This window comes from Periplaneta americana, chromosome 5, assembly GCF_040183065.1.
Source record: "Periplaneta americana isolate PAMFEO1 chromosome 5, P.americana_PAMFEO1_priV1, whole genome shotgun sequence".
NCBI classification, from domain to species: Eukaryota; Metazoa; Arthropoda; class Insecta; order Blattodea; family Blattidae; genus Periplaneta; species Periplaneta americana.
Window position 1 is genome coordinate 58,053,293 of NC_091121.1, and position 17,946 is coordinate 58,071,238.

General features: G+C 35.6%; 1 protein-coding gene across 1 annotated transcript in view; it reads left to right on the forward strand.

Annotated features, from left to right (window-relative positions):
* The window catches only part of LOC138700492 (protein takeout-like), a 40,225-nt gene that overhangs the window by 14,625 nt on the left and 7,654 nt on the right, over positions 1–17,946 (forward strand). Inside the window, exons 3-5 of the mRNA XM_069827097.1 lie at positions 5,357–5,504; positions 8,119–8,255; positions 12,091–12,240. Coding sequence (XP_069683198.1) covers positions 5,357–5,504; positions 8,119–8,255; positions 12,091–12,240 — 435 coding nt within the window. The remainder of the gene's footprint in view (positions 1–5,356; positions 5,505–8,118; positions 8,256–12,090; positions 12,241–17,946) is intronic.

Genomic DNA, 17,946 nt, shown 5'->3' on the forward strand with positions numbered 1-17,946 from the left:
GCGTGTGCAATTCGTGAAACCTCTATGGAGAGGATAGCCAATGATGTCTTATCTTAGACGAATCAGATACAGAAACAAGGGAGGTTTGATTGAAAATTTATAACATTATTTTATAACATTGAAGAAGTTGGATTCTCTGATTCTGAAGCTGAAAATGAGGAAACACACAATGTGTCAGTTAGTCGAGAAATCTATAGGCCTACATCAAATTCTGGACGTGTAAGTGTAACACAGCCTCCGCAGAATATTATATGTCTCGTAGACAGGGGAAAGTAAATTCCATGACGGAAGCAGTGCAGCTGTTCCCTATGCCACATATCATGAACCTGATAAAAGTCTACTCCAACCGATGAATACTGGGTATTATATGTAATGTTTTTTTTTTAATTACAGCAAATTAATAGTACCGTAATTTCCCATAACTATGGTCCAGGCACCAAACTATGGTCCAAAACGCATTATGTACTACTTAGTCCCCGAAGAGTTCGGTGTTTGCCATTTAAGGCGCCACTATGATGGAATTATGTTCCCCATAGATGCTTCTATCTACCATTACACGTGGCAATGATATGGATGCTTAACAAGGTCAGTGTGCGTCGTTCTATTGAATGTGTGAAGACACGAAATCATTCAGTTTGTGATTATCTGTTTTATTAAGCTCTCCTCTGTAGAACTGGTACGTTATAGATACTCGTATATGATTCTCTGTACAATTAAACCTGGCTGTATAGTGTTTACTTTCACGTAATAATTACACTGAGAGAGGTTGAGGACTATGCGTGAAAAATGTTTAACCTCAAGGCTAGAAGTCAGTCCTCAACTATTTACCACCATTTTTCGTGGACCATAGTTGTATTTCATTTTGAAATATTTGTTTCAATAAAATTTGATCAATGTGATTATTTACTTCTGCAAATACGGTATCTCAGTACATTCTAAAACACCATTTAACATTATAGTCAAGTAAACAAAGAAACAGGCTGTTCCAGCATCAATAGTAGGCCTACTAGCACTAATGATGGTCCGGTAAAACGAAAACTTCAGGGTAGAAGGAAAACAACCTTCCCTGTGAATGACTATGAAAGCGATGAAATTGAATAGGATACAGATTATGATTCAATTTCAGAATTACAAGAGAAGTGGAGATTCAAAGGATCGAAATAAGCCTAATGAATGTAGTTCTCAGTACGATAAATAAACATTATCAGTGAATTGATTTGCATAATATTTTGCTAAGAATGTGTTAGTTTATTATGACACCGTACTTTTGTTCTTTGATATACATTCACCTGCATAAAAACCGGGCCAACTACATTTTCTTTAAAATTTTTTAAAATTGTAGGATTCTTAAATAAGTGTAGGTGTGCTGAGATTCATTTGGTTATTAATTTTTTTTTGTGACACGTAACAATGTAATATTGAATACGTAATTGCCAACAATGATCTGAAAAGAGGATTCGTTCTTCTTGTAATATTGAGTGTAAACTTCTCGGACTCATTTTGAGCTAAGCTGAAGATATATATTATTTTAATGTACCGAAGTACATATGATATTTCCATGCAGATATTCTGCGTCATCATACGATGAAAGAGTAATGGAACGGAGAAAAATTCTCTCCGGCGCCGGGATTTGAACCCGGGTTTTCAGCTCTACGTGCTGATGCTTTATCCACTAAGCCACACCGGATACAACTCCGACGCCGGTTAGAATCGTCTCAGATTAAGCTCCAACTCTTGGGTTCCCTCCATGTGTGGACTTCGGTCCTGCGTTCATAGACATCTATGACGTAGTGCAGAGGGCGGCCACTAGAGGGAACCCAAGAGTTGGAGCTTAATCTGAGACGATTCTAACCGGCGTCGGAGTTGTATCCGGTGTGGCTTAGTGGATAAAGCATCAGCACGTAGAGCTGAAAACCCGGGTTCAAATCCCGGCGCCGGAAAGAATTTTTCTCCGTTCCATTACTCTTTCATCGTAAGCTGAAGATGCCTACAGACTGGTAAGCTCTTTTGAGACAGTATTGGAGTACTTCATTGTATACAATTGTCACTAAGTCCTACCGATTCAGCAAAAGTGGTTGCATTGATAGAAGGTGGGAATAGCGTTATGTGGCTGCAGGTCTTGGGATTCCTCGATAGACCGAACAACGAGTGTAGCATCGCTTTAGAGAGACAGGAGGTTATTCCAGGAGACCAGGTTCAGGAAGAAAACGAGTAACTTCGGCTCGTGACGACCATTTTATTGCCCTAATAACATTAAGAAATCGCCATTCCACAGCTATTGAGACCAGAAGAGCTTTCCAGAAAATAAGACAAGTTAACGTGAGTGAGAGAACTGTAAGAGGACGTCTATTTGAATGTGGGCTGATTCCAGAAGACCTGCTAAAGGCCCAGAATTGCTCCAGCACCATCATGTTGAACGATTAAGTTTTGCTCACAGTCATGCTAATTGGAACCTGGGAGAGTGGCGATGAGTGCTCTTCACAGATGAATCGAGATTTAGTTTACAGGTGGACGTGAAAGAGTGTGGAGAAGAGAAGGAGAACGCTTTTCTTCATGTTCCTTCAGTTCACGTGTCAGTTTTCAAGGGGATCAGTAATGGTATGGGGTGGCATTTCGTATGAAGCTCACACAGAACTTGTTTTCATTAATGGAGGTGCTTTGACTCCTCCAAGATACATCGAAGAAGGTCTAATTTAACATATGGTAGGCCTAACATATGCCGCACTTATTGGTGAAACGTTCCTGTTAATGCATCACAATGCACGCCCTCATGCTACAAGAATCGTGGATGAGTTCCTTCACGACGTTGGATTGAATAGGATGGCATGGCCAGCAAGAATTCCTGATATAAACCCTATTGAACATGTGTGGGGCCTGCTAGGGAAGCAAGTTAGAAGTCGCCTAACTCCTCACAGCAAATTACAGCAGCTCCGAAATGTTTTAAGTAAAGAATGGAATAGAATCGACCAGACTAACCTCCAGAATCTGATTGATGGGTTGAATCGGCGAATGGTAACAGTCATACAGTTACTGGGAGGTAATACCTGCTATTACCAACATCTGGGTGGCCACAAAATCAGTTGAACATTTGGAAGCAAAATTGATATAATTTGTAAGTTTTTACACCTTTTAATTATATCCATTGTTTGGCGTTGAAAATAATAGCGCAAATGATAATGAATAAGTTTTTTTCTCGGAAGCAATGTTTTCTTCATTTTTCATAAAGGATTTTCTGATTCTCACCTCATAAAAAAATTGAGAAACTTTAGGTGGCCCGATTTTTTTGACAGTGAGTGTAGTTGTTCATTATTGCAGAAAAATGACTTTCAGATTTCACTTGTTTATTGAGTGTTTATGTAATGTGTACTAATAAAAAGAATCCATACACTTTTCATTTATTTTTAATATTTCTGTGCTAGATTATGTTTCTACCCTTAAATTATAAACTCAATGTATTGATTTATGAATAATTACAGCTCCAGCTATAGTCCATTCATGCTTTAAAGCATGAATATATGAGTGGACCATAGTTGGGCAAATCAGAATACAACTATGTACCAATGCTTATTATTTTTTAACACTTGTAATTAATTAATTTCAAACACATATGTCAATATTTATTTAATATACACTTATAAGAGTCCGAAGCCAAAATTTCACTTAATCTGGATGAATAGTATTGAATATACAGAGAAAAATGTGACAAATGTCGACCATAGTTAGGGGAAACTACGGTAGTAAATTTAGGCCCAAGAATATATAACAAATTTATATTTGAATATCCTAATCTTGTCAATTATAATAGTTCTTGTATTAAATTTAAAAAGTTATGAATTGATTTTATAAAAATTGAAAAATTGTACATTTAAATTTATGTACTATAATTGCATAGTAGACATAAGACAAATTGTATTGTATACTTATTAATTTCAATTCAGGAATCCGCCCCTGAGCACGAGTTCTCTTCTTTCAGGGGCGAGGTAAAGTTTTTTTCTGTATATATTATATGTTATGTAATAATTATAAGCAAAATAATAAATAAATAAATAAATAATAACATTTAAAGTCTTAATGAATGGATATAAAAACAAATCAGTATAATTTGAAAAAAAAACAAATATTTTATTTCCGGGTCTCAGATGTGATAATGCACGTTACCGATTATGGGTTCGTATCGCAAGGGTTAATAAATAATTATCATTATCTTAGCAACTAAAATTCCAGTAAAGGTTCTAAAGAATGTGACAAAGTTTACCTGTATCTATGAGCTCTATATTAAATAAATAAGCGGAACTTTATAAAATTAGCTAATATTACAGGGTACACATCGCTGAACTTTCTCTGATTGAGGTTCTGTCTGATATTTATATCTATTATCAGGCAGTACATCTCACTTGACTATGTGTGTCAGAGGAAGAACAATTGTTTGTATACATCTAAAGTGTGACTAATTCCCATTTCAGTTTGGTTGACAGGCCTTCCCCTCTACTCACACTCTCAACCATCAGTGAAGGGGAAGATGCTAATATCCAGCTTACTAACGTTTGACTAATTAACTTTCAACATAGTGAAAAATTATATTATTGTAAATGTTTACTGATAATCTGTATTTCGAAAGTCTATTCTAAGCGTTTATATTTCATTTATTTGCTATTTATATCAACTGGCACATTAAAAACCTACTGAGAGCAGATGATAAATGTTTTCTCCGCCGCTAGTTGCTACTGTACAACACACATAATGAGATAATCTGCACTGTGTCACTCCCCCCTGACTCTATAATACAAACTAACTTTCCTTAGTATAATTATTAGTTTAAAATATTGTAAGAACTACACTAAAATATACTCAACCAGGTAACTGTCAAACATCTCTGTCACTGTATTTTATATTCACTTACGTCCTTTATTTAATATTTTATTTTCTTGTGTGTACAACCTGGGGGTTGCAGTTATAAGAGGTAACAGCTACCCACCTGTTTCTGACGAACTCAGGGCAAGAACAAGGTGAAACAAATGCTTTCGCATCCTCTCAACTTGTATGAAAAGTCGTTTAGTGTAATATGTAGCTAGTCGGCGATGTATGCAATGGAGCAGGAAAGGAACTGGCCATATTACCCCATTAACTCCTGGCCTAGTTGCCTTATAAGTGGCGCCTCCTTGGTGTCAGACAGTTGACTAAACAACAACAACATCGAAGATCAAACAAGGTATAAATCCAATTTTCGTGATCAGAGTTACCGAGAACGTATTTCTTCATGTTACAACTTTCTTGCTCCATCAAAATACATGTCGATTAATACAAAAATTATGTTCATCGTTCAGCGAGAGATGGCGACGAATTTGACTTTTTTCAGGTGAAATAATGTTCAACTTACCCCCACTCGACCCCTTCGAGATTAAGGAACTGAAACTGTCGCATGGGCAGGGAAGGGGACAACTGAATATGACTCTGAGAGACGTCAAGCTCCTAGGGTTGAAGGATGCGTACTTGCTGAACTACTTGTAAGTAAAAGTGGAATATTATAACTGGAATAAATAAGTTCATGTCCTAAAAGACTAATAAATATGCTTGCAAATATGCCCTTAAAAATGCAAATTATGACAACAAATGTGCATTAACAAATGAAAACAAATTAATTCCCGTAACAGTACGAATACTAAAGAATGTAAACTTACATTATTCTTTAGATGTTGCAACAAGAGACCAACCAGCAAAATCACTTTATATAGATATTTAGCTGGATTTAAATAGAAGCGCATGCCATTAATTTTTTTTCAAATTCAACTGATTCTGAGCATGGACGAAAATTACATGAATACCAAACAGTACTTCATTTACCATTATAATAAATAGGATGTAAATTTAGCAATAACAAACCGTGTCGTTCTATTATCGCTGAATAAAAAACGCAGAAAAAGCAAGTGAGCAAGAACTAAAACTTAGTGTTGACAGTAAAAAAAAAAAAAAAAAAAAAAAAGAACCAAGTGTTCGCGTAGTATTTTAAGATAATTTCAACAACTATTTATTTGGTTATTTTACGACGCTGTATCAACATCTAGGTTATTTAGCGTCTGAATGATATGAAGGTGATAATGCCGATGAAATGAGTTCGGGGTCCAGCACCGAAATTATCCAGCATTTGCTCGTATTGGGTTGAGGGAAAACCCCGGCAAAAACCTCAACCTGGTAACTTGCCCCAACCGGGATTAGAACCCGGGCCACCTGGTTTCGCAGCCAGGCGCGCTGACCGTTACTACATAGGTGTGAATTCTCTGACTATTATTTGGTTTCAGATGAGACCAAAATCTCATTTCTCCCACACCATAGACCATCCTCTCCATTTGTAAAACGAAACAAAATTAAAACGTTCAAAACCAACACAATTATTGTAATTTCATTCCAGAAACTCGGTAACGTTTTATACCAGTTAAGTAAAAAAAGACTGGATGCCATAATGCTGGCCCCCTTGGAAAGACGTCGCTGATTTCGTGAGAGCTTAGGCTTACCTGTGAACGGAATTTGATTCAATTTTTTGTTGGTGTTTCAAATTATACCTTTGCCTCGAACCCCTTGTCTAGGGGTAACGGAGCTGTGCAGCAAAAGAGAAGTTGCGAGTTCCAGTGTCCGCTCTGTTTTTATTTTCTTTATTGTTTGTTGTGTTTTCTGTCTGTTTATACATTGTGTTATATATTATGATTTACAACAATGTCCAGAAGGCTAAAGCATATGCAACATAAAAATCTTCTATCTTAATAGATATCACTACAACAGATTTTTCCTCGTGAGAACCAGATAATGTACGAAACTGGACTTAACACATATTCACGCTACATTAAATAAGTATGATCTTTTTCTATTTTTTTTTCTAATAGGCTAAACTAAATGTATACCTGATAGAGCGCTATCTTGTATAAAACACATATCATTTAAATGCTGGAAGATCTCTTTATTCCGATGTAGCACAATCTTCTGTTGTCTACTGGCTTCAATTTAATGACAGCACTCATTTCTTGACGCGAGTCCTTGACATGACGTCTTAGAACAATAGCACGTTTCATTCATAATCAAAATACTCTGTTGTTTGTCCCAGAAAATAGACAGCATTATCTCTCCTGCAGCTGGTTGCACCTTGAATTTTAGGGAGTTTAACACTTCTGATGTTTCCATTCTTTGCTCTGAATTTTTGTCTCTCGATCTCAGTGACGAACCCAAGAATTATTCATAGTAAAAACCTTTCCAGATAATTTCGCTTTTTCGTCCGATAGGTACTTCGTTGAAAGTTATAAGCATAACACAACTCGAGCTCGTCTTTGTGATGCTGTTAACATTCGAAGCATCCATCTTGCAGTTAATCTTTTCATTGCTAATTCTTTTGTTAAAATGCGTAGCTCCATTATAAAGGGTATGGTATCAGAAGCCCGATTCCTTTACTATATCCCTAATGGTTCTAATCACTCTTCATTCTTGCATTAATCACACACTTAATCGATGATTTCTTCAGTTGTGACAACTACGAAGAAACCTTCACAAAATGATTTCCTATGTTTAAATTCTAGACATCACCGCTTTAGGCCTACTATGTCATACCTTGTAACTAAGAAACAACAGATTACCCTAAGTTTATGTCATATCACGTTGGATTTGAAACTGGATCATAGGCTGCTCTTTTTTCAGGTAGTTACTTACAGCTCTCTGCTCCACTTTCACACCAACTCGAGAACACTCCTCCCTCTTTCAAACAGGTACCATGCCGCTAAGAGAAAGGGTTCAGATTTGAACTTATACACGCTGACTAGTGACATGTCAGACATTTGAATGCTGTAAATTATGTATTTTAAATCCAGTAGAAATGGGTAAGATGGGGATCATAGGGATAAATTATCCTACACTCTTTATTAATTGATGTGCAACAGATTGAATACTCGTTACAATCCAGACCTGTAAAGCACATTTGAAAACTGTAGATCTACCATGTAATCATATGCTTCAAAAGCATTCATAGATTATTATATGTTAATTTGAAACCTTATTCAATTTCAACCTTATTCCCTTCCCACCTCCCCAACTCCGATGAAAAAAATGTAGAACTCGACATTCAAAGTAATATTATTTCAGACATGACTTAAATAAGAAGAATCACTCTTCATTTCTGCTTACCGTGCCTCAATTGAAGGTGTTAGGTACGTACATCTTATCAGGACAGATCCTTCTGCTGCCAATAAGAGGGACAGGAAACATCAACATCACTCTGGGTAAGAGACTTGCACATGGATTGCATAAGGCTAATCACAAATAAAGCACTAGTTTGTTGCATGGCATATATATACATATCTACATAACATTAATGCATGTATTGTGTTCAGTACTCGTCGCTGATGAACAGTGACAGCGGTATAAACAGTTATTCACAAATATACCAGCAATTAGTGAGATTATTCTTCAAGGGACGAGGAATAAAATTTTCTGGGAGGTTTTGTATATTGCAAAATTAGTGTGGTATTTAACAACACGAGATTCACAAAAAAAATGTTAACTTTCAACTAAACAGAAAGATACAAAACACATACTGAATTACTAAGCTGCGTCACATTGCAGCATATCGAAAGTCCAAAGAGATACTGCAAAAAAGACTACTTGTGGAGTTTTTTTAAATTAATCTTTCAATACCGTTACCTCTGATAGAAAAAAATTCATTAATGGTGGTTACTTGACTTATACCTTTCACCCATATGAATCCCGTTGTGTAGACCAATTTCCTGACAGTCAATGCTCAAGATGCGCATTTGAGGTCGGTCTAGGCTACACCAGCGACAAGATGAGATGATTATGGAGATTTCCTGTAATCTCAGAGGTAAACCGGAGTTCCCCGATAAAACCCCTGTGTTACTCGTTCCTGAACAACGGGCTTGCCCGGCACAAGTTATAAATTGCGAGTAAACCGGAGATCGAACCCGGTTCCAAAGGATTGTAAGTACAGCACTCTAGCACCTAGACCACCATGACGCCTAACAAAAAAAATGTAGTTTTTTAAATATCTTCTGTGTACAGTAATTCCTCCAGAATTATTTGACAGATCCTGATCAATGAGTTTTAGAGTCAATTCGTCTGAGAATGCAAATAATATATTTTAATTTACCAAGAAATTATTGGAAGAATTAACAGATAGTGAAGAATCGACGAAAATCAGATACAATAACTTTTCATTATGTTTTTTACATAAAATCCATTGATACAACACGCGCTTCGTCTCAGAAATTTTATATATTAACCCTCCATTGTAAACACAACGGTGTTTATTCCACGAATTATTATTCTCCTACCACGAATACTTTGATCCCCTTAGTGCACTCGCTTCGTAATCGCTTATGATGTTTTGTTTACAACAACAGTGGCGACAGTACTACTGAGCGGTCATTTAACATTGAAGGCATAATGCATAATAGGTACCTTATTGCATAGTGTCTATGAAACTTTTTCAGACAAGAAAAAAAGAGCATTTAGAGATAACTACATGAATTTGTTAATCAACCTCATGGAAATAAAACAAGACAGATACGCCATATTTCTACAAAAAGATTGTTCACACATAGCCTATCAACACGAATAACTGCGAAATCTTGAATTTGAGATACGTAACATCATACATTTTCGATGTCGTATATAGCATTACGCAGAACAACATCCAAATAATCTAGACGGCGCTGTGTAAGTTGGATGGAAATAATATTTGTCAGGAGTGACAGGAGTAAGATGATTCGTTGGTACAGGCTATACACATCAGTCTCGCATCCTTTATCAGCACTCACTTGCGGACGCAACCAAAACGATATTAGGCTGTAGTAGGATCAATGAAACGTATCCTGGGCGGTGGAGTCATTTCTTGGGCACCGAGGTCACCCGACCTTACGCCATTGGATTACTGTTTGGGGAGTTAGTTTCAGATCGAAATCTACAAGCGCAAAGTGGAAACAAGGGAGGAACTTCTCGCTCGCAATTTACATCCTTGTGCATTAGCTGTCTATAAGAGTTGCAATTATATATATATATATATATATATATATATATATATATATATATACATACTGTATATAATTTTTTTTGTCCAGAATTACCAATATTATCAACCCTCAAAACATGTACCTTTACACCTGACTCACTGTGTATAATATTATACCTTTTCACGAAATTTCACATAAAGATGGGAGTGTCTCAATTTACAACAAAATATAATTCCTGAGTATCAAAGAAAAACAAGTTCCATTGTTCCATTACTCACAGGGCATGACTGTCTGTCAAAACAGTTGAACAAAATTGGAATTTTTTCTTCACTACTTTCTCCATTGTGCTACCTTCTGGAACAAATGGATAAGAATTATCTTGAATGATGTCCATCTCTTTCCTCTAAACCCACTGTTTGTAAGTAATATTGTACAGCAAGAGAGTTAATGGTTTTATTGCCAACAACTCACCATTATTTAATATACTTCAGTTTTCCTAAAAAGAAAATCCACTATTTTCGGGCAAGTGTAACAAGTCAAAATTAAAATAAATCTTGTATATATCTTATTTGGAGGAGGGAGACTATATATATATATATATATATATATATATATATATATATATTTTTTTTTTTTTTTTTTTTTGCTCTGGAATAATATAGGGTCCTGTCCAATTCTAATGTAAACAATTTAACCGCGACTACTGTACACAGTTGAAACTAATTTACTGCTAAAATATAACACTCGTGAAACATTATTCTACAAAACTCTGCTTACTTCTAAAACCTCCTAAGCAAAATTTTTTTCTAATCTTACAATCTGTGCGTCTGCTGATAACTCTTAAATCTACAAGTGTTCTTACATTTTATAAACAACAAATTCATAACAGTTGCTAGCTATGGTATAAAAAGAATAAGTTACTTTCCTCTCCTGAACAATTTCCTCAAACACAATCTTGAGGTTTTACTATGGAAGCAAAGCAACCAAAAGCCGACTGTTGGCTCAACAACATTCCTGACTGTCCACCATATTCCTTCAACTAACAATAACATTAGTACTGCTCCACCCGTAATAATAACAGATATATTAAATTCATAAATTACAAGATTTCTTTTGTAATCCTGCCCTTTCAGCCACCTAAAATAGATATTATAAACAAAGAGTGCAATAAAATTTAAAATAGGCATTTACAGGCACTAATAATAATAATAATAATAATAATAATAATAATAATAATAATAATGATTTATTTTAGCTGGCAGAGTTAAGGCCGTAAGGCCTTCTCTTCCACTCAACCAGCAAAAAGTGTATATACATATGCATGAACTTACAAAGAATCCAACAATTTGATTTAGATGAGAGTTACATGTATACAAAAGTTATTTACAAATTAAACAACAAAATACTATGAACTATTAATTAAACACTGAAATAAACTGTGTAGCAGAATTAAACTAAAATACATAGAATGTTAATATATTTCAAATAATATTAGATAATAGAAAGAGATTATTACGAGACAATTAAAATACAGCACAATCAGGATGATGTCTAAAGAAAAAAGTAACTAATACGCCTTTCATTTAGTAAACATTCGTCTGAAATTGATTTTTAAATTTCATTCCCACGTTTTATGGTGAAAGTAAAAGAACCTGTAGACATTTTACCCAATGTCAGCACCTTAGTGATCACGGACATACTCTTGCACAAGAGATTCTCTGTATGCATAAAGAGGATACCTTAATGGTTTGGTATATTAAATTTGCAATTCCACAACATGTCTTATATGCTTTCTCTCACCCTGAAGTCTCCTTTCGTCTGAAATGATCCCATTGCAATACAAACTTTCAATTTAAAATGGCTGAAGAGAAAGCATTCACAGGACCACAACCAATGGTATAAAATACTATTAATTCTATTTTCAATTGGCCAAGATGTTTCGATATGTTAGTCCTTCGTTTGAAAACTTTTGATTTAATAACATACACTGTACTAGAGCAATTGCTTTTAGTGCTAAATAGATCTTTTAAATTCAAACAAGTGTATTAAAAAACATTTATATATAGATAAGTACTTTTTTCTCCAACAGTCCATACAAAATGCATGGTACGTAACACTATCACGGTGAAGAAGATTAATGGAAGGGATCATTTCCTGTTGACTTCAGCGACAGTCCACCTGGACCCAGAGAGGATGTACATCTACCTCGACAACCTCTTCAACGGCGACAAGCGTCTCGGTAAGACAAACTTTTCTTCATTGCACTTTCCTTGATATCAATTATACATTTTGGAGTCGGGTGGTAACAGTTACACACCCATGATCTAGAGTCAATAGAAGTAGGGAGATTGATACCACTGAGGTAGTAGTGTAATGTATATCATGCTATGTTCTCCTTTCACCAGTAATAAACGTCCGGTGGAGGCCGTTGCATTTCTAGAACTTTACAAATCTCGTTTTCACCTAAAATTAAACCCAGGACATTCCAGTCTTTACTAAATGTCCTCGGCTGATAATGCTCTTTCTGTCCATATCCTTCCCAACATGGCTCAAAACGCACTTTTTGTATTTCTCGTCCTGCAGCACTGCTCCTGATTGTGAATCTTTAATTCAGCAATGTATCAGCGTATATTTTATAAATCAGCTTCCTTTCCCATTCTTATTATCTTTTACTGTGACGTATATTTTCTTTCCTCATATTTCTCTCAAAATAATTTGCTTTCCCAACAACTAACTGACATGCACGAAAAAGTATTGTGATACTGTAAAACATACATTTTCATGAATTATTATGTAAAATAAGACCTAAATATTACAATTAGATTTTTTGAAAAGGAGCAAATAATTAAGGTTTAAAGTCTTAAGGGTTATCACGATTGGTTTAAACATGCACTAAAACAAGACGTAAGTGCAAGTTTGAACCAATAAATTATTGAGATTTGCGATAGATTAATTAGTTTAGGAAACTGTATATTTATTATGTAGAACTACATTTGTATATAGATCTTTTGTTAAATTATTAAGTTTTGTACTTTTGTGAACAATATCAATAAAGCTATCTATCTACATTTTCATGAAAATACAGTAAACATTCGTGATTGGACTGTTATAAAATATTGTTTTTTTTTTGGTGTACTCCCCTATCTCTGCATTCATCCATGTGCAGTGATTCCTCCTGAAGTATTGGCAGGATTTTGTATATTTTTTAACAAATTCAATAGGGAATTAAAAATAGCAATTTTAGAGCAAAAATTAATACATTTCTTGCTGAAAAATATCGCATCAGAGTGATATACTCTAAATCGGATAGCGAGGTTCAGTTCAATATTTGGTGTCCTTCGTAAGAACACGTAATAAATGCAACTGAATTCATTTCAGTACAAATAATTATTCATCTCCATATATCATAAAACAGACGTATCCTCAAACTCAGGTCTATCCTTGTACTCTGTCTAATACTCCCTCTGTCCCAAATTATGGTATAGATATCGCTCATTTATTTAATTCCAAAATATGTTATGGATATTACATTATATATTGTCATACATGGTATGTTGCAATATAATTACTCACACCTTGACTACTAATAGGATAGCATTCAATCATGTCTTGGTACTTTACTTTAACAAAAATACGGAAGTACGAGTACCAATTACAGATATTTTCTCTCCATAAAATAATAAATCAATTAACGTCTTGAGACCTTACTCATTTGGTGACATACATAAGTTACAATCACAAATAACAATGTTCACTCATAATTTAATAAATTTAAAGTAATACGCCTATTAATATTATGTTGAGCAAGTTGCATTATGGTGTATTTTCACTTCATTAAGGCTGATTGTGCCACCTTTATAGCCTCCTCACTGCATTGAAATGTATCGGTAAATGCTCCTGACAGTCTTTGTTTTTCCCCATACGAGGCAGCTTGTATGCATTACTTCCTTCTTTCATCATTGAGTACTCCATGCATTATTCCAAAGTGAGGAAGACATCAATCAGTTTGTTTTTGGTCAGACGTTGAAAGCTTCGACAGCGCAGTCAATATATTCTTATGTTCTTCGTGGATTTTTCTCATGTTGCTGAGAAGGTACAAAACATTGAAGTCAGGGCTGTTGGGTGGCTGCCTCTTCAGGACAATATTCCATCCATTTCTGTTGGCCGCCAAAATAATTTGAGGATCTTGGTCAGAAGAATGGGGTTTCCCATTGTCCTGCTGAATTATGATCTTCTTCCAACGTACGGAAATTGTTGTTGGATAGCTAGAATGACGTTTTGCACAAGCATTTCCTAAATGTAATTTCGTGTCACTGATGTTTTAGTGTAGGCTAAACATTGGTAATTTCGTGGCAGTGGTTATTTCGTGATACTTTTTCTTTGCTCTTTCGTGAACTAACCAATGGCGTTACGAGATTCAAATTTCCGTCAAGGGATTGCATATGTTGTCCAGTTTCCAGAAACATACAGCTACGCTTTGTGTTACTATTGTAGCTGCTTCAGTGAGCTTTTATGTTTGGAGAGAGCAAGTTAGAGTCGACTTCTCAGGCATACAAATTTTGTGGATGTTTGTAATTACATTACAGGCTTATTACTAAAGGTAAGCATATGATATTTGGTACAAAGATTTATTATATCTTAACGAAATTTTAGGAAATGTTTTTGGAATTTTAGATACATCTGTAGTCGCCATATAGGCTTAGCTTTACTGATAGAAATCTTAGCTGTTTGAGGCGAAATTTTGTTGAGTATTAAGAGTTACATTTTATACTATTTTAAAAATTGTATTACAATACGAATTTTAGAAAATGAAGATAAGATGTGATAACAAAAAAGACAAGGGGGACGCAGTGGGTTCAGTGTAGCTTCTATTTGATTTTTTATCATGCTAAGTGTCAATGATAAGTGCTAGATGACTTACTTGCAAGAATTGTGACAGAAGATGAAACATGGCTCCACCATTTTGGACCGGAGACAGAGGCAGACAATGAAGTGGCATCATGCAAATTCACCAAAGAAATATAAATTCAAAAGTGCACCTTCGGCAGGAAAGGTTATGACTACTTTGTTTTTCGATTCAGAAGGACTCTTGCTTGTGGACATCATGCCACATGGAACCGACATTCATTCTGACGCATATGTGGCAACTCTCAAGGAATTTCAAGCTCGACTGAGTCGTATTCGACCACATCGGGAGAAGCAGGATGTTCTGCAATTGCACGACAACGCACAGCCATATGTCAGTCAAAAGACCACAGACTAGATCAGAAAATTCGGATAGACAACACTGAAACATCCGCCTTACAGTCCTGAACTGGCACCGTGCGATATCATCTCTTTGGAAAACTGAAGGATCACTTCGCGAAACGAGGTTAGAAGATGACTCCCTTGTGCACGCTGCTAAAGAGTGGCTCAGACGTGTTGGTCCAGGCTTTTACCGTGCTGGCCTACAGGTCCTCGTTCCTAGGTTATGTAAGGCAGTTGAAAGGGACGGGGATTATGTGGAAAAGAGACATTTTGTTTCTAAAGGATGTATCTACATTCTGTGAAAATAGCAAAGCTGTAGGATAAAAAAAATAATTTTTAAACAAATGTTATGCATTACTTTTGGAGTTACCCTAGTAATATAGGCTATAGTAAAGTCCGTAATAAAAGTGTTCACCCTTTCAGGGCAAAGAAGATGCCTTTTCAATTTCAATTTTTACTTTGATTTCATTCTTATTATGTGCTGATGTGTATTTCTATGTTTTCTTGCTATAAATGAATATTAGACGGAATTACTATGTTTGAAGTCTTGAAACGATAAATGAAAATTTAATTTGACTTTAATGAATTTTTACACAATTCTTCTAACTCTCACGAAATTATCAATGTAATATCACGAAATTACCAATGTTATCACGAAATAACCAACCTTTTAGCTTAAGTTGTAAAAGTGGTTTTTGGCACTTGTTCAAGAACGTGTCCACTTTTATGTGTCCAGATTTGTACAGCACATTATCGTCTTTTACTGTAGATGAAAAAATCGGAATAAGGATATATTTACACATTTGCATTTTTAATCAATGTTCATGAAATTATCACGAAATTACCAATGTTTACCCTATAAGACGGGAGTGCCACACGGTCGATTCTTGTTGCTTCTTTTTTGCTTCCTTTTAGTCAATAAATGGCCAGATGCCTATTCGGACATAAAATCACTAATTTATGTGCGAGTTCCACCTAGGCCTTGCCACTGCCACCATAAACATGATCTCAAGAATGAATCTCTTGTTTTTGCATTGCCATTTTGGAGACTTCTCATCTATAATTAGGTAATACTTCTGCTGGATCTTAGTGAAATAGAACCACTTCCCATCAATATGCACATAATTGTACATAGCCCTGAATTTACTATTAGCTTCCACAATAGACAAACATAATGCTAGACGTTCGCGTTAGTTATCTTCCGTTAGAAGAGGTTTTAGTGTGGATGAAACCCTTTCGATTGTTTTGCACTCTTTGAAATAACGAAGTAGAGTTGTTTTGGCATTTCAATAGTACATGGCAAATATCGAATTGTCCCACGTTTGCATAAATTAATGTCCTTTTTTACTCTGCTCTATAGAATAGTCATAGCGTTTGCGACCATAATTTCCTCTCTTCTAGAGTACAACTTGCCTTTATCATACGTTATTTAGCTAGGTGCCAAATTCAGGATAATCAGTAATGTTACTAGGAACTTATCAGCTGCTTTCATAATAGCAACCCTCTGCAAACTTCCACCTATTTTGTATTCCACCAGGAACTGCAGAATGGCACTACTGCATTCACCTGTCAATTGTTTCTTTGTGGTTCTTCCCCAATTTACATGGAATGATGAACCGTTGTCTTCAACCCGAATACCTCTCATTGTGGCTATTTGCCTCCTGCTCATATGTAGCTAAGTAAATACGATTCTTGTCTTCGCTTCAACAGTCTGCTAGTGGTCACGTCGGAACAGTGGAAGACTCGTACGATACTGCACATTATGCAATATTGAATAGGAAATAGGTTGTGCATGCGCACTAATCCCATTCTTTGAATTTATATCTATATCACAATTTGTGACGGAGGGAATAATTTTTAACGAACTGAGCTTCGAAATAAAAATTTCAGACAAAAATATCAGAGCTCACATGTACCAACAAGAACCAATCTGTAAAATATTACGACTCGTAGGTATCCACACTAATGAGTATGTAAAATATCACGTCCCACAAATAAATTTGTGAAGTATTAGGGCACATATGTGCAGCTGTCAAAAGAAAAAGTGGCCGCTCTCCTGAAACAAAGTTCCCTTTGGGTACCTTCGCTACAATTCGGAGACAGGCGATGTTACATGTTGTTGGAACACGTTGCCTGATATCTACAGTTATAATTGAAGTATACTCTGTGTTATTCGATAGCATAATGGTAGCGTTCAGGTCTCTTATTCATGAGGTCCTGCGTTCGACTACAACCTCGTGCTTTTTATGCCTTTTTTGTTCTGTTTTTGAGAGAGACAAACTAGACATAATGGCTCCTTTCTCTTTTATGATTATTTTAGTAATTAACATCAGGTTCATTAATATATTATGCCATGACTTTATCATTATCATTATGATATTGTGGCTGCAAATGGAAAGAAAAAAGATTTTATTCTCAATAAAACATCTTTCGTGGCGTCGGCCTTAAAACATTCAAACAATTAAGAGTTCAAAAAACAAGACAAAAAGCCACAATTCAATATTTAGTCTATCTTCCTCTTATCTCGATCATCTTGCAGTCGAGTGGGCATGGAATTGACTACTCTTTGCAAATAGTGACTGTTCTTAGACACGATATTCCAGGCATTCTGAACATACACACATAAATGTTCTGTCCATGGGCAGGTCTTTCATTGCAAACCCAGCAATCTCCAATCTTTCCTATTTTCTGCCTTCCT